At 37.8% G+C, this 27,483-nt stretch overlaps 1 protein-coding gene across 1 annotated transcript; it reads left to right on the top strand.

Moving 5' to 3' along the window:
* The first annotated feature begins 2,984 nt into the window (after positions 1–2,984).
* LOC121248075 lies at positions 2,985–22,396 on the top strand. Its single transcript, XM_041146431.1, is given in 12 exon segments — positions 2,985–3,875; positions 4,294–4,570; positions 5,005–5,190; positions 5,835–5,987; positions 12,882–13,349; positions 15,664–18,000; positions 18,748–18,953; positions 19,042–19,115; positions 19,118–19,196; positions 20,300–20,531; positions 21,034–21,341; positions 21,691–22,396. Coding segments are annotated over 12 exon segments (4,905 nt in total). The 5' UTR covers positions 2,985–3,588; the 3' UTR covers positions 21,989–22,396.
* Positions 22,397–27,483: the final 5,087 nt, after the last annotated feature.

Here is a 27,483-nt window from a genome sequence, read left to right as displayed (position 1 = left end):
ATAGACTTTGATGTAGATTCAAACTCCTGTTTGACGCCTGAGGAAAAGGAGTTAGTCTCACTTGAGTCCTAACTAAAGAGACTAGGACCCCTCTTAGAACTAATGTTTGCCATAGCTACTCTGTACCTTTTACATGATGTCTATAAGTGAGCCAAGTGCTCATTTGTAACATAGTCAGCCGCCTATGACCACTAACTCTATGTATCCTGAACGATGTAATGTTTTGAAGTTGTGAAGGGCGAGAAACACCTTTTTATATGAAGTCTAGTTTCTTGTTTTGTAAAATGACATAATAAAAGCTTACCATAATAACTGCACTTGACTTTTTGTTCATTGGAATCCCAGCCCTCAATCCTAGTGAAATGCTACCATACTTTTGAACTACCCAATCTTTTATGTTTGATAAAAGGGTGAATACTAGGACTAACTATAGGTAGAAAGCAATCCAAACTTCGAGGTAGAGAGTTATCCAAGTGTATCACATCGGGAATTGATTCAAACCTTGACGAATATATAGTAGCACTAGATTCCATAAGACTCAACTGCAATTTGAGATAGAACAATCATCATCAATCAAACATATAAATGTGTGTCAATAGGTATAGTATTAAATATCATGCTATCTTTATTTTAATTAATTGCAATGTATTAACATAAGAAGCAGAGAGACCTAAAGAGAGGCCCAAGTGATGTTGATTAAAACAAGCCAAAACCAGTCATTTGTAAGGGAAATATGTGAAGAGGAGTTCACTCACAAGATTAAATCTGATTATAGAAAATACCATGGCCTAGAGAGTGGGTGTCAAACTTGTGTTCTCACAACTCAAGCTTAAACTTGTAGCTCATTATTTTATTCTTAAGAGTGCATTTTACGTTACTAAACACAACCATTTAATGAGAAATAATCTCAATTGGATTACTGAAAAGTTTTTTCCCTCCTCCATATTGCATCTGACTGAAACTGTCACTTGGTCCAAAATTAGGAAATCAAAAGTTAAGAAACCTATTTCCCTCATCTTCATATTAATATTTTGTAAGTTGTTTCACTTTGAATAAACGTTATTATTTCCCTTACTAAGTACTTTCTTTTATTTTTCATTTATCACTATTTTTATTATCTTCCAGACAATATATATATATACATATCAAAGATAAATACATTTTTTGCATAATAAATTATAATATATATTATTTTTATAAATAGATTTTTACACATTGATCATATATACTCATATAACAACTCTAGAACTTATATAGATTATAGTTAAATTTAATACTATATTAGTATATGTTAATTATTATAAAATAATGTATTGATACTATAATATAAATAGACTAATAGTTTAGTATATATGCAAACATATTATTACTAACATAAATAATCTGTAAAATTAGAAAAACCGGATCGGCCCGAAACCAAAAAAACCAGAAGTTTCTGTTTCGGTAGTGAATCGGTATGATATCGATTATTAAGATTTTAAAATTGGTATATACCGGTTCAGTTATAAAAAAAATGTATAAAATCGAATTTAACCTAACCGGTTACACCCCAATCAGATTCGTGTATTAGGTAATTACTTGACTAGATCCGATACATCTCGAAACCAATTTGAAAATTTCTGTTTTTGACCCCGTTTGTTTCGAGTAGAGTTGGACTGGGTAGGCAGTTTAAGAGGATGCTTTGAGAATGAGATGAGATGAGAATTTTGTGAATAGTAAATAATAAGATGATTTGTGAATAGTAGTGAGATAGTTTGAGTTAAGTATTTATTAGATTTTGGGAAATGAGAGAGAAAAAGTTGAATAAAAAATATTATAAAGTTAAATTATTATTAGAATATAGTTTTTTAATATAATTTTTGTTTTGAGATTTTAAAAAGTTGAATTGTTTTTTATTTTTTATTTGAAAATTTAATAAAGTTGTAATGATTAGTTTGAAAAAGTTATAATGATTAGTCTCAAAGTTCGAAAGTTTTATTATGATTAGTTTGAAAGTTTTAATATGAATAGTTCGAAAGCTTTAAAATATTTGGGTCGAAAGTTGTAATATTATTTTTATTACAGTTTTTAATATGATTAGTTTAAAAGTTTTTGAATGATATTTGATAAGGAAATGAGATAGAATAAGATGAGGTGATATGAGATGAAATGAAATATGTTTCCAAACATCTCATGTTTAGCCCTAGCAAATCGTTGTAGCTAAGTACATATTAGAGCACATTGCCAAGTCTAAAATTTGACTAAAGTCAAAGCCATTAACGATATTAATCCACATTGGATATATATTGGACTATATATCTCAAAGTCAAAATAATAATATAATATTATGTATTTTAATAATAATTTTTTATATTTTTTTGTCAGTGCAAGACTCATAGCTGATAGTGTCTTACCAATAAAAAAATAAATAAATTCTCATGTGTCCTCTCCCTTCCCTCCGCCAGTCCCGTTTAATGTGAAGAATGAGGTTTCTATAATCTAAATAAAAATAAAAGATTATAAATGTGAAGTGAAAATACTATTGGTTACATGACGATAACTTGGTTATATTTTGATATCAACAAAAGGAAATTGAGAGACAAGAAAGCGTGGAAAAGGGAACAGTTTGATTGGTGATATTTTTCAATAAAATATATATTTGATTGGTGAACAGTAACTTACCAATTATGATTTTAAATTCACAATTTACTATACTTCAAAATCTTTCCTATACTTTTTTAACTAATCCAATACAAATGATTTTAAAGAAAATTTAACTATATTTTAAATTTCACGGACATTTGATTAGTAGTCTTACATCACAAAGATAAAAGTTGGTACATGTTTTTGTCCTACCCGGCATACCCTCTTTGTCTTTATAAAGACGTGGGGCGATATGAAAGGCGTGTCGTTTTAGGACTCGAGATTTTGTGCAAATTCTCGACCGTCCAACTCTCAGACCCGCCCCTTTTTCTGGAGCTTTCACAAGCTCTCTTTATTATTTTATTTTTTTGGTTTAAACTCCCCATCTATCTACTATTTCAGCAACAGCAAGCCGGGGAGGGAACTCAAAACGAAGTGTTCACCAACGGACTAGACTTTTGGACAGCAACCTCTGACTCTCAGACAACGGACACCGTTTCCAATGACTCTCGCGTCTCCTCCGCTTCACTCCAATCCCCATCCTCTCCTCTTCTCTCCCTCTAAACGACACCGTTTCCAACTTCTCGAGTTCCGCGTCTTCCGTCGCAGAAGAAGGCTCAAAGCCTTTCCTTCCCGTCTTTCCCTCCGATCCCAATTTAATTTCCATGACCTTTTTCACGACCTTTTCTCCCAATTCCCTTCCCTCAACTCCTTCGATTTCCTCGCTCCTCTCTCCCTCGGTTTCGCCTCAGCCTTTTCTTTTCATCTCTCGCGGTTTAAACCCCCTCCCGTCGTCTTCAACGATGATGTCGGCGAGTGGATTCTTTTCGCCAGTCCGACCCCCTTTAACCGTTTTGTCTTCCTTCGGTGCCCGTCGATATCGTTCTCCGGGGCGAGCTGTTGGAGGACGTCAACGAGAAGCTGGTGAAGGAGGACAGGCATTTCGTGAGTCTCAACAAAGGTAGGATGAAGATTCTTCTTGCGAGTTCCGAGGAGGAAGAAGAGAGGTTGGCTTATCAGAGAGTGTGTGTCAGTACCGACGATGGGGGTGTGATTTCCTTGGATTGGCCGGCAAACTTGGACTTGAATGAGGAGCAGGGATTGGACACCACGTTATTGCTCGTGCCGGGGACGCCACAGGGCAGCATGGATACCAACGTGAGGTCCTTTGTCTGCGAGGCGCTCCAGCGGGGTTGTTTTCCTGTGGTCATGAACCCCAGGGGTTGTGCGGGTTCGCCTCTCACCACGGCGCGGTAAGCGTCTGTCTTTTGTTCTTTCTATTAGTCTGTTTTTACTTTGGGTTGAGAGACGTGAGTCAATTGCTTGGCTTTTTCGCATAGGAAGGCTCTTTTGAGCTATTGCAATTATTGATATGGGTTTAAAATCGATTAGAGTAGGGAGTCATGGCTCGCTCATACGAATGTGATTTCAATCAAGTTTTGGGTAGAACTACTGGTGCCTGTTCAATAAATAAGTTTCATTGTTCTTCTAGAGAACTGGTTATCTTGAACTGAGTTTCACACTTGAGTTTTTTTGTTGGCACGGTAAACTTGAATCAGCGTCAGGCTCAGGTTCATGGGCAACAGAAATATCTTATCCGGGTTTCTTTTGATCATTTCTGTCAAAAACAGCTGATGGTCGGGCCTTCTTTACTATTTTATTTTTCTGTAGGTTATTTTCAGCTGCTGACAGCGATGATATCTCCACAGCTATACAGTTCATCAACGAGGCAAGACCATGTGCGACATTGATGGCCGTGGGCTGGGGATATGGTGCAAATATGTTGACAAAGTACTTGGCAGAATCTGGAGAGAAAACGCCACTTACAGCTGCTACATGCATAGACAATCCTTTTGACTTAGAGGAGGCCACAAGGTCCTCTTCACATCACCTGCCTATTGATCAGAAGCTCACTGGTGGACTAATAGATATTCTCAGATCTAACAAGGTTGCTTTCAGTCTTCTGTCCTCTTTGCTTCATTCCCTTCCATTCTGCAGTGTTGAACTTTGAATAAACAGAATGATTGTTTTGGTATGCTTTAGATTGTTTCAGAGATATCGCATTCATAATATACCTCTTTATGGTATATTATGATAGGTGTTTTAACAACAAGGAGCATGCAGTGGGGGAAATCTGGAATTTATTTGTATTCTCTCTTTGACAGTGGTTTTCTGCTATTGTACTAAAGGGTGGGAATGTGCATGAGTTTTTGTCTACATTCCAGCTTTCTAGAATGTAATTAGGTGTCTCATTTTGTATACTTCCTGTGTACATGGGCTTTGCCTAGTTTCATTCGATTCAATAAAGTTTTACTTCTAAAAAAAAAAAATATATACCTCTTTATGGTAGTAAGTTATGCTTAACAACTACTAATTTTCTAGGAGCTATTTCAAGGCAAAGCAAAAGGGTTTAATGTGGAGAAGGCTCTGTTGGCAACGTCTGTCCGTGATTTTGAAAAATCAATATCTATGGTTTCTTATGGGTTTGATGCATTAGAAGATTTTTATTCACAGTCTAGCACAAGAGATGCGGTTGGGAAGGTGAAGATTCCTGTTCTATATATACAGGTTAAACTTCTTTAACTCTAGTTCCATCTTGCTTTAATGTTTGTACAAGACTAGTCTTTTTTTTTTTCTTTTGATAAGTACAAGTTTAGTCATGTCTTGTATTTCCTTGCTGTTTAAAATCTCTATATGGGTACTATGCTTATATCAACCAAAGATTTTGCTGGCATACTTGAAATATAATTTCAAGCTTTGCTAAATTCTCAGAAGTTTCCCGTTAAACAGAAAACTGGAGAAAGAAATAATAATAATAATAATAATTCCAGTCCAATGAAACTGAGGAAGTCTGGAGATGATATTTCTGTTCGAAACAATGAAACGAGGTGCAAATAGAGGTTGCCAAGTTCCTAATATTTCACTAGGTGCAAAGTCATCAAAGATACTTGTATCACTTCATTTGAATACCCTTTTCTTGCTTGAGGTTTTTACCTTAGCAGCAGCCTTGGCCATGCTACTTGAAAATTTCCAAATTTTTCTAATGTCGAAACATCTTTATTTCATATGATATTTACTAGCTTGTAGTAATTTGAAATGTCTAGAATTTTTATCTTATTAAAAAATAATGTCTAGAAGTTATATAGTTCATAACCACCACCCCACCAAGCAGGAGAAAGTTCTAACTCATTCAAAATTTATCAATTTATCAGAATGATGATGGGATGGTGCCACTATTATCTATTCCCCGTGGTTTGATAGCGGAAAATCCATTTACAAGTCTGCTCTTTTCTTCTTCTATGCCTTCTAGTATTGTTGCAAGTGGCAAATCTGCTCTGTCCTGGTGCCAGCATCTTACGATTGAGGTATAGTTTTATTAATTTTCTTCATATCTTGTATATAAAAAAAAACTTCTTTGTATCTTAACCGAATGTAGGGTGCTCTTTGCAGTGAATTGATAACATAAAATTTCTCTAATTTCCCTTTCAAATATTGCCTGTTTTGACTTAATTAATGTGTATGCATATATCTTACAAAGCATGTTGAGATTAAGTACATGATATTTTCTGGGTTCTTTGCTAATGTTTGATTGAGTCCAGTTTAAGTGTATGATATTGGTTTATCATTGAGTTCAATTTCCTTTCCATGTCCTTGACTTTTCTGAAATCCTAACGTACAATTGTTTTTTCACATTAATTAAATCTTGTTGATCCATAGATAAACATTTGATTGTCTGAAGCGAAGTCTTGCAATAAGGAAGTTCAGATTTTGCTCATATTCGATATCCGATGAAGCATAGATTTCTTTGTTGTTTTTAACCAATGGATTTCTCGTGCATTTTATTTTTCTTTTCCTCTTTTTTAGAAACTCAGTCCCTCAGTCCAGGTCAGCTCATGATTTTGTCTCTAATCGAGCTGTCTAAATTTTCTCAGCTTGTCTTGCGATGCCATAAATTTCTGGGCTTGCTGATGGTAACAACAGCAATAACTATAATCTGGAAATCATACTTCCCATTTTTTATCTTTAATATGATATTATCTAAAGCAATATTGATCCTTTTGTACATGGAAAGTAGAGAAGTATTACAATATGATGGACCTTCCATCTGGAACATAGTTATTGGTGAATGTTGCTATCAACATGTTAGACACTTTGTGATATGCAATTGTAAAATACTACCCTTTTAGGTTGGGATTGGGGGGTGGGGACATCATATGAAGTTATTGAATGCCAATCCCTATTTTTATATGGGACTTCATTTAGTCTTTATACTTCTAGGGTTGAGGCATGTACTTGATGCTTCTTAGTGATGCCTATGGGATCAGGGCCCCACACTCCACTGGTAAAGTTTGTATTTGTTGCCCAGATGACTAACCCGAGGGAGGGGGGGGGGGTGAATTGGGTTTGTTTTAAAAAATTAACAATTATAAATCAAATACACTATATAAAATGTGAACAGGATACTAAGTAGTGGTAAATATAAAGAGGGTAAGAGAGATGAAAACTCAATATTTTAACGAGGTTCAGCCTTACTACTTACGTCTTTGCCTCAAGCTACCCCTTGAGGATTTCCAAATTCACTATTTAACCTTCTTTAGGTGGAAATAGAAACCTATTACACCTTTGAGCAACATTGCTTCAAAGAATTTGTGTAGAATACCTTCTACACTTACAATCTCCTTACGAGTGGTGATTTAACTATTCCCTATGTAGAACTGCTACTACACTCACAAGGGTTACACACACCCTTTTATTGTTTATATAAGAGTTGATAGTGGGTAGGTTATCAGAGTACACTCCTCAATGAGTGAAACGAAAATGGTATAGTGCAAACTATATCTCTCTCAAAATGAACAAGTGTTAAGGCTCAATGCTTAGAAAAGAGAGATTGAAAACTTTTGATGAATGAATGTTGTAAAGCTTGTAGTTGTGTGACTTTGAAGATCTCAAATGAGCTATTTATAGACATATGAGACTTCATTTTCAAATTTAAAAAGATTCAAATGTGAAAAAGGAGCATCATTCATTTTTCAAAAATTTCAAACAAAAGTTTCTCCTTTTGTAATTGTCAAAAATAATATCATTCATTTTTAAAAATTTTCAAATAAAAGTTTTTACTTTTTTGCATATGTCAAAAGGAGAACCATTCACTTTTCAAAAATTTCAAACAAAAGCTTTTACTTTTACATATGTCAAAAAGAGCATCAATCACATTTCAAAATTTTCAAACAAAAGCTTCTACTTTTTGCATATGTCAAAAAGAGCATCAATCACATTTCAAAATTTTCAAACAAAAGCTTCTACTTTTTGCATATGTAAAAAATAACATCAATCACTTTTCAAATTTTCAATATATCATGCGCATGTTAAAATGACAATCAGTCATCTTTTAATTTTCAAATTTCAAACTTTCAAACATATCATGCACGTGAAGAATGACAATCAATCATCCTTCAAATTTTCAAATTTCAAACTTTCAATCATATCATGCACATGTGAAAAATGCAAGTTGATGTCTCATGAGAAAATATTCTTTTTTAGCCTTAAAGCTTTTTGAATTTTGAAAGAGATGTACAAAAATACTCTTAAGAGCTTCATTTGTAAGCTTGTTCCCTTTCTTGCTCATGCTTGATATGTTGATGTCCTTGACTCCATTTTGTGGACAACTTGAGACTATTTTTGTTAAAGACCAAAAAATTGATCCAAAAGTCCTAGGACTGTTGGATACTAATTTAGTTAAGTTTTTAACCTTCAGGATCATAACATTCTACTACGCTTCTAAATCCAACGTCTACAGTGACCCACTCTATCGACACTGACACGGTGATAGCCCTTTCCCGCCGCGGCACTTGAAATCATCTTGCTAAAAGCTTGCATTACAAAAACAAAAAGTAGCAGAGATAGAGGGTCACCTTGTCTCAGTACTCGTAAGCTTTTGAAAAAGCCCTTTGGTGTGCCATTCACTAAGACCCAAAAACAAACAGTAGAGATACACTATTTAATCCAAGAACACCATTTCGAACCAAACCCACATCTCTTGAGCATGTAGAGCAAAAATCTCCAATTATCATGATCATAGGCCTTCTTCTCCATATCAAGAATACACAAGAGCCCCACACTCCCAACTTGAGTCTACTATCAAAGCATTTGTTGGCAATAACACCTAATCAAGAATTTGCCTACCTCAGGCAAGGCATTTTGAGATTAACTTCTCAATCATCATGCTCAATCTATTTGCCAAAACTTTCGAAAGGATCTTGTAAACTCTGCTCACCAAGCTAATAGGGCAATAATCTTTTACTTCTACAGCGCAAGATTTTTTTGTAATGAGAGCAATAAATGTTGCACTGAGACCCTCTTCGAACATACCATTTTCATGAAACTCATGAAAGACCCCCATTATATCTTATTTGATCACTTCCCAACAAGTTTGGAAAAAAGACAGAAAATCAATCCGGACCTGGAGCTTTGTCACCTGCCATGCTTCTTAACATTTTTCTAATTTATGTTTCTTCAAAGGGCCTCTCAAGCTGTCAAGCTTCTTGCATTTCAAGAGCATCAAAATAAAGCCCATCTAGGCACGATCACCAATTGAATTGTTCTAAAAGCAAAGTCTTGTAGTAGTTGACAATGTGTTTTTTTTTATCTTGGTTTGGTTGGAAGAAACCACTCCATCAACCATCAATGTCTCTATGGCTTTGTTCCTCCTATGCAAGTTAGGCACCCGATGAAAAAACTTGGTGCATTTATCCCCTTCCTTCAACCAAAGTGCTCTCGACTTTTGTCTCCAAGATATTTCTTCCAGTAGAGAAACCCTTTCAAGGTACGCAAACACTTGAATTTTACGAGCCCTCTCCGTTTAGACAATACCCTCTTCTTCTCTGCTCCTCCAATCCTTTGAGTTCCTCAAAGAGAGTAGACTTTTGAGCTTCCACATTGTCAAACACTTGCTCATTCTCTTCAAATGTTTCTCCAGAGACTTCAATTTACATGACATGATGTAACTTGGAGTGCCATGAAATTGATAAGAAGACCACAATTGCCGAACGCAATCAAGGAAGCCATATGATTTCAGCCACTTGTTTTCAAACTTAAAGTACGTTGGGCCACCATGAAAACCTTCCTACACAATCAATAAGGATGAGAAAGTGATCTAAGCACAACCTAGGGAGTCACTTTTGGATAAGTTTCGGGTAATGTGCTTCCCATTCAAGTGATACCTGGAATCTATCGATCCTTGACCAAGAGGGGTGTTCTCGGTTGCTTGACCAACTATAGGTGCCACCTACAAGAGGAAGATATAGTAAATCTTGTTCATAGAGAAATCTACCATTGGTGAATTGAAGCTAGAATCACCCGATTGTTCACTCGGAAATCGAGTAACGTTAAAGTCGCTACCAATACACCAAGGTAAATCCCATATATTTCTTAGGCCAGCCAATTCATCCCATAGTACTCTTCTTGAACGATATAAGTTAGGACCAACTTATCAAAAAAAAAAAAAAAAAAAAAGTTAGGACCATAAACACCTGCGAAGGCCCACTGATATCTATCCACAACGTTCTTGAACAAGCAAGCCACAATATAATCCCCCATACAATCTTCTAGCTTTTCCACCACTCTTTTATCCCACATCACTAAGATGCCATCGGATGCTCCATTGGATGGTAAATAATGCCACCCTACTTCATTACAACACCACAAACTCCTGATAGTGCTTCAGGGATAGATTCCAATTTTGTTTCTTGTAAGCAAATGATGTCTACTCTCCAACTACGTAATTGGTTTCTAATTTTGAGACATTTTTCCTTCTCATTCAGCCACCTTACATTCCATGAAACAATTTTCAGCTTCACAAAACAACATCCATTACCCTTCCATTCGATCTTCCAAGGTCAGGACTCCTCTCCCCTACTCCATCGTTGACTATCCAGTTAAGTCTTTTTTAATTCTCTAGCTCTCTTCTTTGTTGAGTTGATCTCACTTGGTGAGCTAGAGAGAGTCTGTCCAGCCTCTATAGCTGCAAGGAGAATTTGTCCCCAAAACCATCGCACAATATCCCCACATTGTGTTGAATCTCCTTGGCTTTGTCTAAAACCCAATCAGAGACCTGAATTTTGCTTCTTGGGTTCGGAAAATTTAGTGGAGTAGGTGCTTCCCAATATACCTCCTCACTGACCAGAGGATTTACTTGCACATCACCCACCTTATCCGACACAAAAGGCAACATCCGCCATTGCTCTCCCTTGACCACATCCTAATCATACACGACCATAGCTTTACTTGGGATTATATTTTCCTCTGTATAACCCACTTCAGAAGCCCCACCCTTTGTTTGATCCTTCCCAGAGCTTAATAAATCACCTATCTCTAGAGATGACTCTTTCTGGGATGAAACCATCGTGTTCTCCTTCATTTGGAGCTACTGGGCGACATTTTCTACTTCAAAAACAGAGTCAAGGTCATTAGTATTTGTCGCCGAAGCTGGTGCCACCATTCCATTGGCCAGGACACTAGCCACTGACTTGCCTTCTTCCATAGGTGGGTTTTGTGTAGTCCCTAGCTAGTGTAACGTTGGCTCCAATGGCTGTTTTGCACCGCCGGACGATGACTACATTTCAAAGCCTGCGACGTCCTGTACCACCAAGGCCCTTAGATCTTTGCGCTTGTACCACTAAGGCCCTTTTGATCTTTGCGTTTGTACCACTAAGCCCACAAGAATCTTGTACAACTGAGGCCCATGAACTTCTTGCCTACTGCTTCCTTCTCCTTTCTTCCCTGACTCAAGCCCAGGCCCATAACCTGGCCCATCTCCTGGTTTACCTACTGTATTAAGCCACTAACCGTCTCTCTCAATTCTATCAGCTCTGTTTTGAGGTTGTGCATAGTCATCCTTTCTGCGTCACACCCATTTTCAGAGAGCCACCGTCCCTTCTTGCGTAACCTCTGGTGGTTGTCGGCACCTCAGACCTCCTATCTCTGCAGGTCTCACAACCGGTAACTTTTTCCTTCCAAGAAATACCGATACTGCCCTTCATTCTGTTGTTTTGCATCCCTTCTCATCGTGATTTCTCAATTTTTCCGATGTTGCCGTTGGTGACTAGCAATGAGCATGAGACAACCTCTGCATATGTTTTAGATGTCACTCCCCCACATGTACCCTTGCTCATTTTCTTTTTGGAAGCTTCAGCCCCTCCATACTTATTTGCTACATTTTTGCCTGCACTGCCACATAGCCCATGCAATTCCATAGCCATCTTCCTCCATTCCTTGCCTTCCACTTCTTCAAGGATGATGATAAGGCTCTTTCTCCCACCACCTATGTACTCAACTATAGTCAAGTATCTACGAAATGCATTGGAGGATCTCTGTGCAAGAAAAGCGCTACTGCCTGAGTTGGATGTTTTGATGAACTCCTTGTCACCATTCCGACCTGGAACATTGTTCTAAAGTTTCTGCAACCCATGATGCAGTTGGTCTGCTCACTAATGCCTCGTTTGTTTTCGCAGATGAGATGAGATGAGTTGAGATTAAAGTTAAAAAGTTGAATAAAATATTATTAGAATATATTTTTTTAATATCACTTATAAAAAATATTTTTTTTTAATATTATTTTTATTTTGGGATTTGAAAAAGTTGAATTATTTATTTTATTTTGTGTCAAAATTTGAAAAAGTTGTAATGATTAAGATGAGATGAGATGAGATGAACTGTGAAAACAAACGAGGCCTAATAGTTCTTTAGTCACCTTACTACCTCCCTCTCTCTATAATGCGTATATAGTAACCACCTTCAACTTAAATATCAAATATTTTTGTTTCAATGAGCACAACCTTCGAATATCCCATCCTTAAAAGCTTGCACCTCTGACTATGGTCGAATAAAATCTGGAAATGGTAATGGTCACCGACAAAGCTCATCGGGGTCGGGAAGCTTAGTTTAGCCTTCATTGCTAAGCTTAGTGTCTCTAAAATTACAAAATATTAAAGTTTTGTGAGGAAAAGAACAATAATCATGTGTTTTTTTAAACTTTTGTTAGATATTAAGAACAAGCTTTTACAGTTGACACTTTCTTCTTCTCCCAACTTATCAATCACAGCAAATGCGCTTGATATGATCTTCTGATTTTCCTGAAGATTTAGTTGATAATGGCAGTAGCAATGCTTTCTTTTTTCATCTGAAAAAACCCCAGTTGGAAAACTTGGTGGAACTTAACCCTGTATACTTTCCAGTGATATTCTGATGTGTGGTCCATGCAGTGGCTTACAGCTGTGGAACTAGGACTTCTGAAGGGTCGCCATCCTCTTCTGAAAGATGTGGATGTTACCATTAACCCTTCAAAAGGCTTACCTCTTGTTGAAGCTAGAGCATCCGATGAGAGTGGTGATATGGACAGGCTCTTGAATCTTACCGAATCAAACTCTCTGAATGGATATGCTGTAGATCCAATAAAAAATATGCTAGAAGAGAGGGATACTGCCGCTAGCATCGACTTGAGGTCTCTACGAGATTCACAAGAAAATTTGGAAGTTGAAGACATGAGAGTGCAAGAAATGGAAAATGGTGCTTTGCAACATGTTAACTCAGTTGATGGAGAATTCATTATAGGGGAGGAAGTCAGTTCATCAGACGGTGAAAGAGGTCAAGTGCTACAAACAGCACAAGTTGTTATGGATGTGCTTGATATATCCATGCCAGGTACCTTGACAGGAGAGAAGAAAGAGAAGGTAATGCCTAGAATTGTGATTTACTTGATATTTTGTCATGATTCCACTTGGATTGTACTAATGTTCTTGTAACACCCCTTCCTGTAAGCATAGGAGTGTTACTAAATCAAATAACATGTGCCAAGTAAGAGACTCAACACAATAGATTACCTTATTTTTATTGAAATCATAAAGCATGACCTTTGAAGTCTTGAAAACTTAAAATGATCTCATAACGTGAAATTTAGAGTTAATCCTATGTGTAAAGACACTTATTAGTGAAGTTCGGAATTCTGTAAAACTCAGTCTAATGTCTGGCCCATCTGCTGAACATCAACATCATCACCTAGGACGTCAAAAATATAAAAACAACCAAAAACGAGCTGAAGACCCAGAAAATAGCAAATAATACTGTAAACATAACTAAATTAGGTTTGTACTTTGAAACCTCCATGCATATTTAACACTTACGTAGCATGAGGATCAATCATCAACATATAAGTAAGCGCACAGCACATCCACAATTAATCATGGCAATTCTAACAGTGACTAAACACACAAAATGTTCATAGAGGAATAAACAATCAAATTAGGCAATCAATATGTTCTAATTTAACATGTTGGAAACTCGGTCAACTCCTGTCATAAAAAGAAGATCTTCCCAAATTTATACTCAAGATCTTGGTAGCCTCTTAATAAGGAATTTCCTAATTATTGCAGCTCTGGTTTTAGGTGTTTTCTAGGTAATATTCCATAACTCTAAATCATAAAACTTTCCTAATTTATTCTTATGTGCCGGCAGGCTCTAAAGGGTGTGATTTTCTGGGGTTTTTTTCAAGTCAATGCAGCTGTGACAGATTAGGAAACTTTTAAGGGCTGCCTTAGGCAAGTTTTCTCATTGAAACATGCTCTAAATGACTGTTACTACAGGAAAACGAATCTCTCAGTCTTAATAAAGTCAAAACAGCAATCAAATTTCACAAACATGCAATACAATAAATACATAAACCTAAAATAGTTGGGCTTATGGGCCTAACTTCGAAAATTCCCAACTTATGGGCCCAAAAGGCTTGGGGGTGACAGTCCTGTATGAAAAAACTGATGTTTGTATTGTATCATTTGCCTTATGTGTGAAGAGAAAAATGGCCAAGTAATCTGGATTTACAGCATTTTGGATATTGTTTTTACATTGTCGTTTGAAATGTCAATCAACAATCTTTTCATTATCATTCTTTCTCATTAATGTATATGTGTAAAACATTGGCCCTTTCAACTATGGAGGAATATTAGATGTCTTTTGATAAATGACTTTCCATCCTTTTTTATGACACGGAACCTCACCAAGGTAGGGCCCTTCAAACCCACCTTTCTGGAGTAAACCCCAAATACATGACCCCACCCGCCAATATCTTGTATCAGGTAATCTAGCAGAACCCATAGTGTGGAATTGAGTCCAGGATGTAGAGTGCACAGCTCATCCAAAGTCTGCCCTTTGACCACTGGGAGTAAAGTATTTCAAGAGCCACATGACATTACTGGAGTCAATTAAAACTTTCCAGAACATGTAATTGGCTTCCAAGTTTTGGTATGAGCTATTTGGTGCATGTTTGGTATGTTGTTTTGAAACTGTTTTCAAAACCTGATTCACAAAAAATGAGCTCGTCAAACTAGAGAGAGAGAGGGAGAGGGTGGCACAAAGGGGATCTATCACATAGAGGGGGTGGATCTCCTCCACCTCAGTTGGGGTCCCACGGCCTTGCATGGTGGAGGGGAATCCACCACTCCCACCCTACACTGCCCCTGTGTGGAGGGGCACCTCCTCTTCCCATGAGCACTTTTATATCTCTTAATTTTTGGGGGGTATTTTTAGTGAGGTGGACACTTGGCAAGATTTTATTGGGTATCTTAATATTTTGTCCCTTTTTTAACCTTTTAATGTTTTGGGGTTTTTTTTTTTTTTTTTTTGTGTAGATCTAGTGCAGTTGACACGTGGCAAGATTTTTATTGGGTATATTGATGGTATTGATGACAGTTGATTATACTTGAAACCATTTAAAAAAAATATAATAACAGAAACAAATAAAAATCGAAACTAAAAATAAATCACAACCAATACATCCGGACCCATTTCCCAAAAGTTTTTGTTGAAATCAAAACAAGCCATTGATCTTATGCATTTCATTTTCTAACATTTTGTGGTTCTCTGTGGCTTCTTGTGATTGTTGGTAGGGAGCACTAGATTAGATTCATCACTTCTGGCCTGAATTAATAGTCACACGATTGCTTGCAATAGTTCTTTTATATCTCTTAACACTTATCTAGTAATTATATCCAGGTCTTGACTGCTATGAATCAAGGAGAGACACTTCTAAAAGCTTTGCAAGATGCTGTGCCAGAAGATGTTCGTGGAAAGCTTACAGCTGCTGCAACTGAAATTTTGCAGGCCCAAGGCACACACTTAAAATTTGATGGACTACGTGATGTTGTTCAGATTCCGGATGTTCCATCAGGATTAAAATCAACTATCCAAGAGAAAGTAAGAAGATTATCGGATGCAGAAGGTATTGAAAAAGATCACAATTCTTCAGACCAGATAAAGCAGGCTGATGAAGTGACAGATTGCTCAACTTGCGCACAATCTGGCTCAGAAAAACCTACTGCAGAACCTGAATCAGATCTCTCTGAGGAGAAATCACAAAGATCTGTAAATTTGGGTCAGTTTCAATCAACAGGTGGTGATGGAGTTGGTGGAGTCGATATATCTGATTCAGTTAGGAAAGACAGCACTGAACTGGGGAATGATGATGAATCTGCTGATTTCTACAAAGAAAATCCTGCTCCATCTCTTGACTACGTTGAGAAGGGATTAGAAACAGGTGTTAACTCTAATTTTCCCAGTCAGACTGATAAGGCAGGCGGCAGCAAGGAAGAAACAATTAATGAGCAAAAAGACAAGGACAGTGGAACAGCTCAAATAGAGACAAGAGAGGAAAATAATAATAAAACTGAAGAGAAAACCGCAGATTCTTCAACTGACCAAAGTAAGGTGGCATCAGCCAGTGTAACAGAAGTATCTCTTGGGTCCTCCTCTGAGGCCCAAGTGATGGAAGGGGAAGATAATGATAATCAGAAGAAGGAAAACAATAGTATGCAGCCTGTTCAGGATCAGACTAAGGTTATCTTGGGTGATCCTAGTCCCCCTACCTTCAGTGTATCCCAAGCATTGGATGCTTTAACAGAGGTGGATGATTCCACACAAGTGGCTGTTAACAGTGTTTTTGGTGTACTAGAAAATATGCTAAATCAGTTGGAGGAGTGTTCAGACGAGGAAAATGGAGTCCAGGATAGGAATGATGTTGAAGACTCTGTTACTGAGACAGATAATGTTGTTGGCAATCAGACGTTGGAAGAGAGAGAAGAAAATGAAAGTGAACAGAGCATGCAGTCGGATACTTTGGGTGATCATCCTGTATATAATCACCATGTTGGCATGCAGTTACACCATGTTCCAAGAATTGGAAGCATAGAGGAGGAAACCATGCAATACCTCAGTTCTTCTAATGGGAAAAGTATGGATATATCTCAGGGTATTAAGAACAATATCCATGTGAGAATGGGCAAAACCACAAAGAAGGATCAATTAGTTGGTAGTAAACTTCTTGCTGATAAGACAGACAAGCTTAGACGTGTCACTAATATTCCAATGTACATAACTGCAAATCCATATGGGACCTCTTTCGACAACAAATACTTGCGCAAATATCTTGTTGCAAAGAAGCATTCAAAATCACTTGACTTGGATTCAACAACTGCTCTCTTGCTTGACTATTTTCCAGAAGAAGGTCAATGGAAGCTGTTGGAACAACCAGAAAATATTGGGATCTCCAATGGCGATGTTGATGAGAGTAAGTTTGAGGCGCCCTCACATGTGAAGTCAAATGATTCAGAAAATTTTATTGAACCACCCTATGTCATATTTCATACTGAAAAGCAACAGGAACCAGTTGCGGAATATGAAACACCAGACCCCACGAATAGCAAAGTTGAAATTAATGATGATAAATTAGTGGAGTTGATGGAATTTGTGAAAAATATTGTTATGGATTCATTGAAAGTTGAAGTTGGTCGTAGACTAGGCGCAATTGACATGAAAGAAATAAAACCCAGGCTTGCTAGAGATTTGGAACTTGTGGCAAATGCTGTGTCATTGGTTGTTGGACATGAGGAGCACATTCGGTGTGCAGAAACTCCTATGCTCTGTACTTCAGGAAAGCTTGGGACTCTTCCTGGAAAGCATATTATTAGAGCCATTTCATCTGCTGTTCGGGACACCAGCTACTTGAGAAGAGTGCTCCCTATTGGTGTTATTGTAGGCTCTAGCTTAGCGGCCTTGAGAATATCTTTCAATGTGGCTACAGTAAAAGAAAATAATCAGAGAGAAGTTCTGACCCATGTGCAAGGCAATAACTTGGGGGTAAAAACTCATAGTAAGGTTAGTGTGCCAGAGATTGATAAAAAGCCGTTTACTAAATCTGGTCATAAAACTAGTTTGGGCAGTTCAGTAAACAGAGAAGTGGAAAAGTCTGAATTGAAAAACTCAAGCAATCATACTGTCATGGTTGGTGCTGTAACGGCTGCACTAGGGGCTTCTGCTTTACTGGTGAGGCAGCAGGTAAGAGTTTTGTCTCTTTTGATGCTTTCATATTGTTCTTCCTTCGCTCTTTAAACTTGTATGGAAGTATGCTTGTATCAATCTTTGGAGCTTTAGGTGATGTGTCTGCCACATCAATCGTGCTTGGAGTTTGTACTCCAGGCATGTAAAGTTTCGACATGTACATTTTCCTCAAGCATAGCAGATCCACTTTGCATTTAAAAAGGAAAATAATATTTGCACTTTCTCCCTAGTTTTCATCCTTTAGTTTGACATCCAGTAATTATTACTAAGAAGTCGCTTTAATATATTTGTTTGTTGATTGTTTTTTCTCTTTTTCATTTCCTTGACTGTTCCATTTTTTTTTTATAGGTAAAAAGAAATTTTATGAAACCAAGTACTTCGGCATAGCCCAAGTACACAGGAAGTATACAAGGGAGAACACATAATTACAAGCTAGGAGCTAGAAAAAGCCACATGAAAACAAGCCCCATTAAGTACAATAGCAGATGCACAAAGTAATAATGTATGGAATAAAAAATCTCTAATCTCTCCCAATAAGTGTTCTCTATCTTTAAAACTACGGCCATTCCTTTTAAACCAAATACACCACATAAGACATAAGGGAACTATCTTACACCGGAGAGATGGTGGACTTTTGACATTAAAAAATCTAATTTACCTTTTTCATTTTAAACTTCTGATTGCCTTTAGAATATAATCAGCTGACCTTTTTATTGGTGTATTTTGATACGTATGAACGCAAAGGGTTTGTACAAAGGCAATGAAACTGCTGAAACTTCATCAGAGTACTTCAAGGTGAAAGCCAATCATCATCAGGAGCCTGAAAATGTTGAGGGGTCGGTATCTGAAAAGAGCCAGAATAACATAGTCACATGCCTTGCTGAGAAAGCTATGTCAGTTGCTGGCCCAGTGGTACCAATGAAAGAAGATGGTGGAGTGGATCAAGAAAGGTCTTAACCCGTGACACATATTCTTTGTTTAGATTTATCTGCTGTTTTTTGAGTTTCACTTGACTCTTTTCTTTCCTACATGAAATAGGCTTGTTGCCATGTTGGCAGATTTGGGTCAAAAAGGTGGCTTGTTGAAGCTTGTTGGCAAACTAGCTTTACTCTGGGTGGCATACGTGGTGCAATGAGTTTGACTGACAGACTTATGTCGTTTCTTCATATAGCTGAACGACCCTTGTTTCAGAGGTAATTTAAATTTTTTAATGTCAAAGTCCACCATCTCTCCATTCAATCAAAGAATGTGGATTGACATAAATCAACTCCTATTGAATCTAAGTTGGAAAATATTGCAATCTTTAGGAAGGTTACAGTCCCAGTGATGATTTTCGTCAAACATGTATTATGGATTCTGACAATTTCAGCAGATATCCTGGCTCCGGTTTGATTATAATCTGTATTATTGTCCTTTTAAACCATTCAGCTGATATGTTGTCCATAATCAAGTTCTAGAGTAAACTAATTTGTGCTTATCTGGATCTAGATAGGAGGTCGAATATTTGAGAGGTAATTTTTTAAATAGAAGTGTAACTTCAGTAATTTGCTCTTGAGATCTGATTAAAAGCTTGATTCAGCTATCTGCTTCTGCAACATGACCATGCGAATTGACTCTTCATAATCTTATCTCTTCTTCTGTGCTTTCCTATTGGTTCCACTGTGGTTGTTGAGTGACCCGTCTCTAATAATTGCTCTTTCTAAAGAGAAGATAGGATGCATGATGGGCCAGATGATGAAAAGTAATCACATGTCTAACTCTTAATGATTTGGTTACGCTCTGTTGCATGGAATAAATATAATGGAATAATAGGTTGTTTTATTGGAAAGTTGGAAAGATAGGTACATATGTTCACATGTAAGTGGTGTATTGCTTAATTTTGTCACTTCTTCCTGAAGTATATGTTCCTTCTCGCTGATCCTACACTTTTTTTGTTTTGCAGTCCCTGAGTGTCTGCTCAGTGACACTAGTGTGAAGGGAAAATCTCGAAAATGAAATGAGTGCCCTCATAGTTTAAAACTAAGGCATTTTTTGGGTTCTAAATCAGTCTGGATTATAAAATAGTTGCTTTTAAGCCCATGTACGCATGTTTTTTCTGTTAAACATTTTTATGTTACACAGACCGCATGATTTCTTGAAGATGCATAATTCTGAGTTTCACAATTGCAGTTTTGTTTCATTAGAATATTTTTATAGCTGTTTGGTCCTTCAAGTATTTCTTTTTTTGGGGGAGCTTGTTGGTATCCTGTGCTCATTATTTATTTGTTAACTTAACTATCTTGGTTTCTTTCCCTAGGATTCTTGGGTTTGTAGGCATGATTCTTGTTTTATGGTCACCGGTTGCTGTTCCTTTACTTCCAACACTGGTGCAAGCCTGGACAACAAATACTTACCCTGGAATAGCTGAGTTTGTTTGCATTATTGGCCTTTACGCTGCCATTATGATACTTGTTATGATATGGGGCAGAAGAATACGTGGGTATGAAGATCCACTTGAGCAATATGGGCTGGGCTTGACATCACAAAAGGTATGCGATCAGGCTAGATTTGTCACACAAAATCCCAATGCAGTATCATTTACTTACTATATTGAAGGGGTATATGAGGACGTTTTGATTGATTTATTTATTTTTTGATAAATAGACGTTTTGATTTATTTTTTCAGCCAAAAAAATTAAGAGCTGTCACAGGAGTTCTGGATAGGCCTAGATATTATAGGGAGAAAGTATTGTGCAGATCTAGGGAACACAATCAACTAGATAGTGGACCTCGAAGGAGTGTTATCTACCTCGAGTTTCTTATGTTACTTATACTGCACACCATTGAATTAAGAATATCCCTTCCCCCCGTGCACAAAAAAGCACAACCCCACAATCTTTTTTTGTATGATTCATTCAGCCACAAATGCATTTGCGTTTCTTCTTTCATTCTTAAATATCCTGTTAATCCTATAGTCTTTGAGGTGGCATAAATTGTCTGGTGTTGTGTATCTAGGACAAAATTTGCTAATATTGAGCTCCTTGCTTGCAGATCCATAACTTTTTGAAGGGTTTGATTGGAGGAATTTTCCTTGTTCTATCAATACATTCCGTAAATGCATTACTTGGTTGTTTGCATCTCTCATGGCCTCCTATTCCATCTCCTTCAGATGCCATGAGATGGTTTAAAGTATATGGGAAAATGCTCATGCTTGCTGGTCAAGGACTTTTTATTGCCACCAGTGTTGCAACGGTGGAAGAATTGCTTTTCAGGTCATGGCTGCCTAAAGAAATTGCAGTGGATCTTGGACATCATCAAGGAATTATCATCTCAGGGTTTGCATTTTCTTTACTCCAAAGGTATATTCTTGATTTGCCAAATGACATCTTGCTGCCTTCTCTATCATTTGGTTTTTTTTGTTTTCATTTACCTCTGCTTGTGTTAGCTGTCTAGTTTAGGTTGCAACAATCACATAGGTTTAGCTTTTAGTATCTTAAGTTCTAAACAGATATTGGCTCAAAGCATGTCTTCTGAAGCTTTCCTCGTGGTATCACACCCCAATATCTAGATTTTACTGAAATAATTTGCAAATGTTTATGCTATAGTGCCCTAGCAGGCTTGAGATTGTTTTTTTTTTCCTGTTTTGGAGGGTTACGATTCTCAGTCTGCTAACCATACGCATTCAAAATGGTTTGGATGGGATTTCAGGTCTCCACAGGCTATACCCGGGCTATGGCTGTTATCTTTGGGTTTGGCAGGTGCATGTCAAAGAAGTGAAGGCAGTCTCTCCATTCCAATTGGGTTGCGTGCAGGGATAATGGCTTCAAGTTTTGTTTTACAAAAGGGTGGCTTTCTAACTTACAAGCTCAACTTTCCTCTTTGGGTAACTGGGATTCATCCATTCCAACCATTTAGCGGAGTGGTTGGTTTTGCATTTGCTCTAGTTTTGGCAATAATTCTCTATCCAAGACAGCCTCTGCAGGAGAAAATGAAAAGTATGGAGTGAGGGAAAATGTGCTGGTGAGATTGTTGTGTTGCATTTAATGTTGTTGATACGTATGTGGGCTGCTGTGGAGAAAGGGAAAAGACAAACAAATGCAAACAGCAAACTGGAAGAGAACTGAAGAAATTGAAAGCTAATGCCCATTTCCCCATGGGGTTTTTCTGATGCTGTATGCACGAGGGCGTTGATTGTGGTGTACAGTTCGTAAATACAAAACGGGAAATACAAAGGCAAATTTTCAATTAGGAAAGCGACGTGTATGTCTGCATAAGTTTCACTTTGGAATGCATCTTGTGAGAGATCAACTCTCATTGTATACATCACGTGAGCAGATAGATGGGAACACTCCATGTTGAGATTGTAGCATACGGATTGGAAATCCAAAAGGCAATGTAAGATCAATTTTGTCCCTGTCCCTGATTTCACATGTCCGAATTCTTGGCCAAGTTTTTTGTCTGAATTGTCTTTCAGCTGGGCTTCACTTTGAAGTTAAAAGTGAAGTTTGAAGCATGCTGCACTCAAGCTCGCTGTCTAGTTTATACTTTATAGAGAAACACTTATAGATGAAATAATAATTTGGTTAAATATTAATCATAGCTATGATTGAGATGGATAAACAATCATTTTAGCATATAAAATTTGGAGATTTTATCTCTTATCTTGGAGGGTAAGCTCAAGAAATTTGTAAGTCAGATAGTCATGCTACCTTCTCATGAGTTTTCACTTTCTATAATTGAAAGGTAATTCAGTATAGGTAAAAGTAAATAATTGAGATATTGTAGTTCGAAGAATTGATCATTACATGAAGGACACAGATATGAAACGGTGATTTGAATTTACAAGTCTCTTGGTGTGCTGAAATATAAGATGAACGTTGATATATGCACGAGGTTGTACTAGGGCTGGGCTCCGACTCCGACGGAGTCGGAGTGCTTGTTTTCGACCTCCGACTCCGACAAGAGTCGGAGCCAAATTGGAGCTTCGACTCCGACTCCGAATTGGAGTCGGAGTCTGACTCCGATCGGAGGTCGTATAGGAGCTCCGACATAAGATCGGAGCTCGACGTGGCGCTCGAGCGGAACTCTTTCAGAGAGGTTCGCTCGACATGTCGCTCGAGCGAACCTCTCTGGAAGAGGTTCGCTCGACTTGCGCTCGACACCTCGCTTGAGCGCAAGTGTACAGTAAAAAAAATTTCGGAGTCGGAATCGGAGCTTGTCAGAATCGGAGCTTCTTGGAGCTCCGACTCTGACTCCGACTCCAAATAGATATTCGGAGCTACTTCGAATTCCGATGACTCCAACGAAGTCGGAGTCGGAGCGAAAGTCGGACGGAGTCGGAATTTTCGAAATTTTGCACACCCCTAGGTTGTACACAGAACGCTGCATGAACAATACCAGAGTTGCTTTTTTTTTTTTCAAAGCAATATTCCTCTTCAGTCTAAACCAGAATAACCTTCCCATCTCTGTCTAGAGGGGGTGGAGCCGAAGCTCCACCCATCCTCCCCCGTCTGGCTCACCTTGCATCTGTCCATTGGTTTTTTTTTTTTTTTTTTTCGTCCATAGCACTGACATGGGTTGATCTGCTGCCTACCAGCCTCTTACGACCGTCACGCGCCCTACCATCAGATTCTCTAGCCTCCAATCCTTCGGACGGCAGAAAAAATCAACCAAAAGTGTGGCGCGTACGTCTCATGCATGACTCACATCGTGCGTGAGGCTCACGTGCCGCCGCGCCATGGGGGTTAGTAGCCTCGGATCTCCTAGATCCGCATTATCTTCTCTCCAAGGGTGGCACATGGCTTACACGCGCCTCCACAACCAATGACGATCGTTTGCCGGTGATTCAACCCATCTTTCGGTTGCTATTTTTCTATGTACCCGCTTTTTCGAACTAAGGATCAAGATAAAGTGGTCGTGAAAGTCTCCTTCAGCCAATCCAGAGCAGCAAATTGCAACACACAACTGTCCACTGTGGCTTTCAGTCGTAGTTTATTTATCAGACTATGTTAAAACCGCTTCAAGCCACTTCCTTTTGTGGGAAATGGGTGGGAGCCAAGTCATTGACTCCAAATTCCTCTTTGTTTTAATTTTCTTGTGTTGTAATTGCTGGTTTGGGATGATTGTTAAGGCTCCCACTCTATTGAATCTTGTATCTTGTAACCGTTTGTCTCGTTTGTCTTTGCAAATGAGATGAGATGAGTTTAGATAAAAGTTGAAAGTTGAATAAAATATTATTAGAATATATATTTTTAATATTATTTTTGTTTTGAGATTTGAAAAAGTTGAATTATTTCTTTTATTTTGTGTGAGAATTTAAAAAAATTATAATAATTAGATAAGATAAGATTATAATGATTGAGAAAATAAATGAGACATTAGTTTTCGACATGAGAGAACGTGGAAGAAGAGTGTTTTTTTTTTTAGCAAAAAAAGTAGGAAGAGACAACCCAGGTGGCTTCCCTACCCAGACAAGACTGCAGTAGCACCCAACTTATTAGAAGCTGGACTAAAGGAGCCTAGGCAGTGAGAATCTGCCAGCGCTCCATTAAGTCGGGTTTGAGTCAGCTTATATTTCAGCCCCACTAAAGAATTCAATTAATTCTTTGATGACTAATACCTATAGTCTAAAGTGAGTCCCTATTTAGTTTTCAGCTTAGGACCTAATACATGCCAAACCACTAAAAGAGTAAACCAGAAACTGGCATTGATGGTGTCGGATAAAAAAGCTTAAAAGAAAAAACTATAGGATGTCCCTCCAAATCATTCGAATCCCATAGCCTATCCAACTTCTACACCAAACCAAAAGTTTATTTGCATTTTTATCTATGTTCCATTGCATTGTGTCACCACTCATTACCCATGAGAGGATATTTTTTCCATGTCCATAAAATATAGTGAAATTACCTATATCTCAACTTTACGAGCTAGTAGGAGACATCAGTGTCTAGACACTACCCCTTCCTACCATGTTTGGAATTGTTTGAGCCTTTTGATTTAAATCTGCATTGTCACAATATTGTATACAAACGTACGTCATACATACATGTCATATCCCCGTTGGGGATGCATTTTCATATGATAGGAATAGAAAGGTTTTAACTTCTAATTGGTTTAATGCAAAAGATAATCAGTGAAACTGTTTGAAATAATGAATTTGATTATTTGAAGTAATAAGCTCATTTCTGGTTATTTTTCATATGATATAAGTATCATTAGCTATTTTAAATCGGCTTTGTCAAGCATGCATTAAAAGCCCATTTGAGCATGTATAAAAGATTTTTAAATATTGATTTTATATTATTGACACGCATCCCCTTATTTTGATCATGAAATGACTTCAAACCTAACTGTCACGCCAGTTTTAGGGCTAGGAGACCATATTTTAAAATCTAATCATAACCTTATATTCTAAACTTTTTAAACCGTATACGCTAGTTTTGAAAAAGTACAAACCTCGAGAATCTAAAAGTAATTTGATGATCATCAACGTACCAACCCACTTTTAATAAAAAAAAAAAAGGACAAAACATAGAAAACAAATTGAAATGAAATGTAAAGAAGTCGTCATCAACGCCGATCAACCTGACTCGACCCAATTTCTTAGGGTTGGATGAGTTTTTTTAAACACCATTAAATACCTTCTATAGACCCGACCCATTTAAAAATAGGAAAGCTTTTGTCTATATATAGAAAAGACAAAAGGTTCCTACACACTGACGTCAGACTAACAAATGTTATTGCCATGTCAATTACTATTTAAAAAAAAAAAAAATTATCCACGATTCAACCCAGTTTTTACCCCGTGCATCCCCAAGCTTCCATCTCCCTCTATCCCCGACTATGTGCGTTGCCGTTTGTCGTGGTCATTGTCATTTTGAGGTTTTCGTAATTCACCATCCAGATCATCCTGCCACCTCTTCTAACTGTTGCAACTTTCTACCTTTGCATCAACTTTACTTCGCCACCCGCCGGAGGCGTCTTCTGTTATGAGCCTAAGAAAGGGGGAGTTGTAAGGGCTATGTAGGATGAGGGATTTACTTTATTGTTAAGGGGTATTGTTGTCTTTTCATTTATATGATAGCAGTTGGGTTTGGCAGAATGGGTCTATGGGCTGTAGAGAACGTTGGTTATGGGTCTGCACTAGTCCGTGCACGTAGGGTAGGTTAGTAGCTGTTTCTTTTCATTGTAATTTGTCTATTTAAATTGTTTGCCAGTCGAAATGAAGTTCATGTTTTTAGCCCAAATTATTCCGTATGAATTCAGAACGTCTTCTGGCCCCTTGAACTGCCAGTGCTTATTCTAATTGAATTAAGGTGGCCATACCAAATTGGTCTCATAGCCGCGTTCCTGCAACATGGCGGAGGGCACGCATATTGCGCAACTTGTAGAGGCAGTATCTACTTTACACGGGGAGACTGCCTCCTTGAAGGAGGAGCAAGATAGATAGGGAGCACTAATAGAGAGAGTTTTACAACAACTTAATAATTTAGCATCAGGCTATGATAGCTTGCTACAAATAATTGCTAAATTAAGCTCAGGGGAAGGAACTTCAACCAATATGAGGATGAACTCTAATCCTCTATTTGATGGGCAAGGTGGAATCTAGGCAAGGACACTTTTGTTGGATTTCGCTTGCTTTGATGGTGGAGATCTCAGTGAATGGATTTTGAAGGCGCAACAGTTCTTCGTGTATTGTCAAACTCCTGAAGATCACAAGCCTCAGATCGCTTCCTTCCACATGGAGGGGAAGGCATTATCATGGTACTATTGATTGATGGAGTCCAATCCGGTGGCTAGTTTGGAGGACGTCTTGGTGGCTCTCTGCATCAGATTTGGACTCTCAGCATATGAGGATCCGGTGGGTGTATTCACCAAGCTGTGACAAACAGAAAGTGTGGAAGAGTATCATATTGCTTTTGAGAGATCTTGTCAAACAAAATTACTAGGGTAAGTGAAGAATTTCGTTTTAGTACTTTTCTAAGTGGATTAAGAGATGAGTTGAGAATTATAGTTACCATGTTCAAACCAAACACTCTTTCGGCTGCTTTTGGTCTGGCCTAATTGCAAGAAGAAGAAGGGAGAAGGCTGTTCAATTACCGAAACACAAACACCCAACATAATTCATATCCAGCCCCTGTCAAGCCACCCACACTCAGATTACCTGGACCTAACCTTATACTGAGACTACCAGCCCCTTCAAAAAATCCGAAACCTAACCCAAAATCCCCTAAAAGAAACCCTTACCCCATATAGTGTATCAATCTCAATCAAATGAAAGAAATGAGAGATAAGGGGTTGTGTTATTATTGTGATGATAAATACCAACCAGGGCACAAGTGTAATAGGCCTAAAATATATTTGTTATAGGGTATGGAATTAGAAATGGATGCAGATGAGGAAAGGGAAGGAGAGGAGGCTTTTAACCAGCCTGATATGGTGGCAACCCTAGTATTACAGCAAGCTGAGTTGCTTGGCATTTCCTTGCATGCCATATAAGGT

Source organism: Juglans microcarpa x Juglans regia, chromosome 2D, assembly GCF_004785595.1.
Source record: "Juglans microcarpa x Juglans regia isolate MS1-56 chromosome 2D, Jm3101_v1.0, whole genome shotgun sequence".
NCBI classification, from domain to species: domain Eukaryota; kingdom Viridiplantae; phylum Streptophyta; class Magnoliopsida; order Fagales; family Juglandaceae; genus Juglans; species Juglans microcarpa x Juglans regia.
This window is presented reverse-complemented; position numbering and strand designations above follow the sequence as displayed.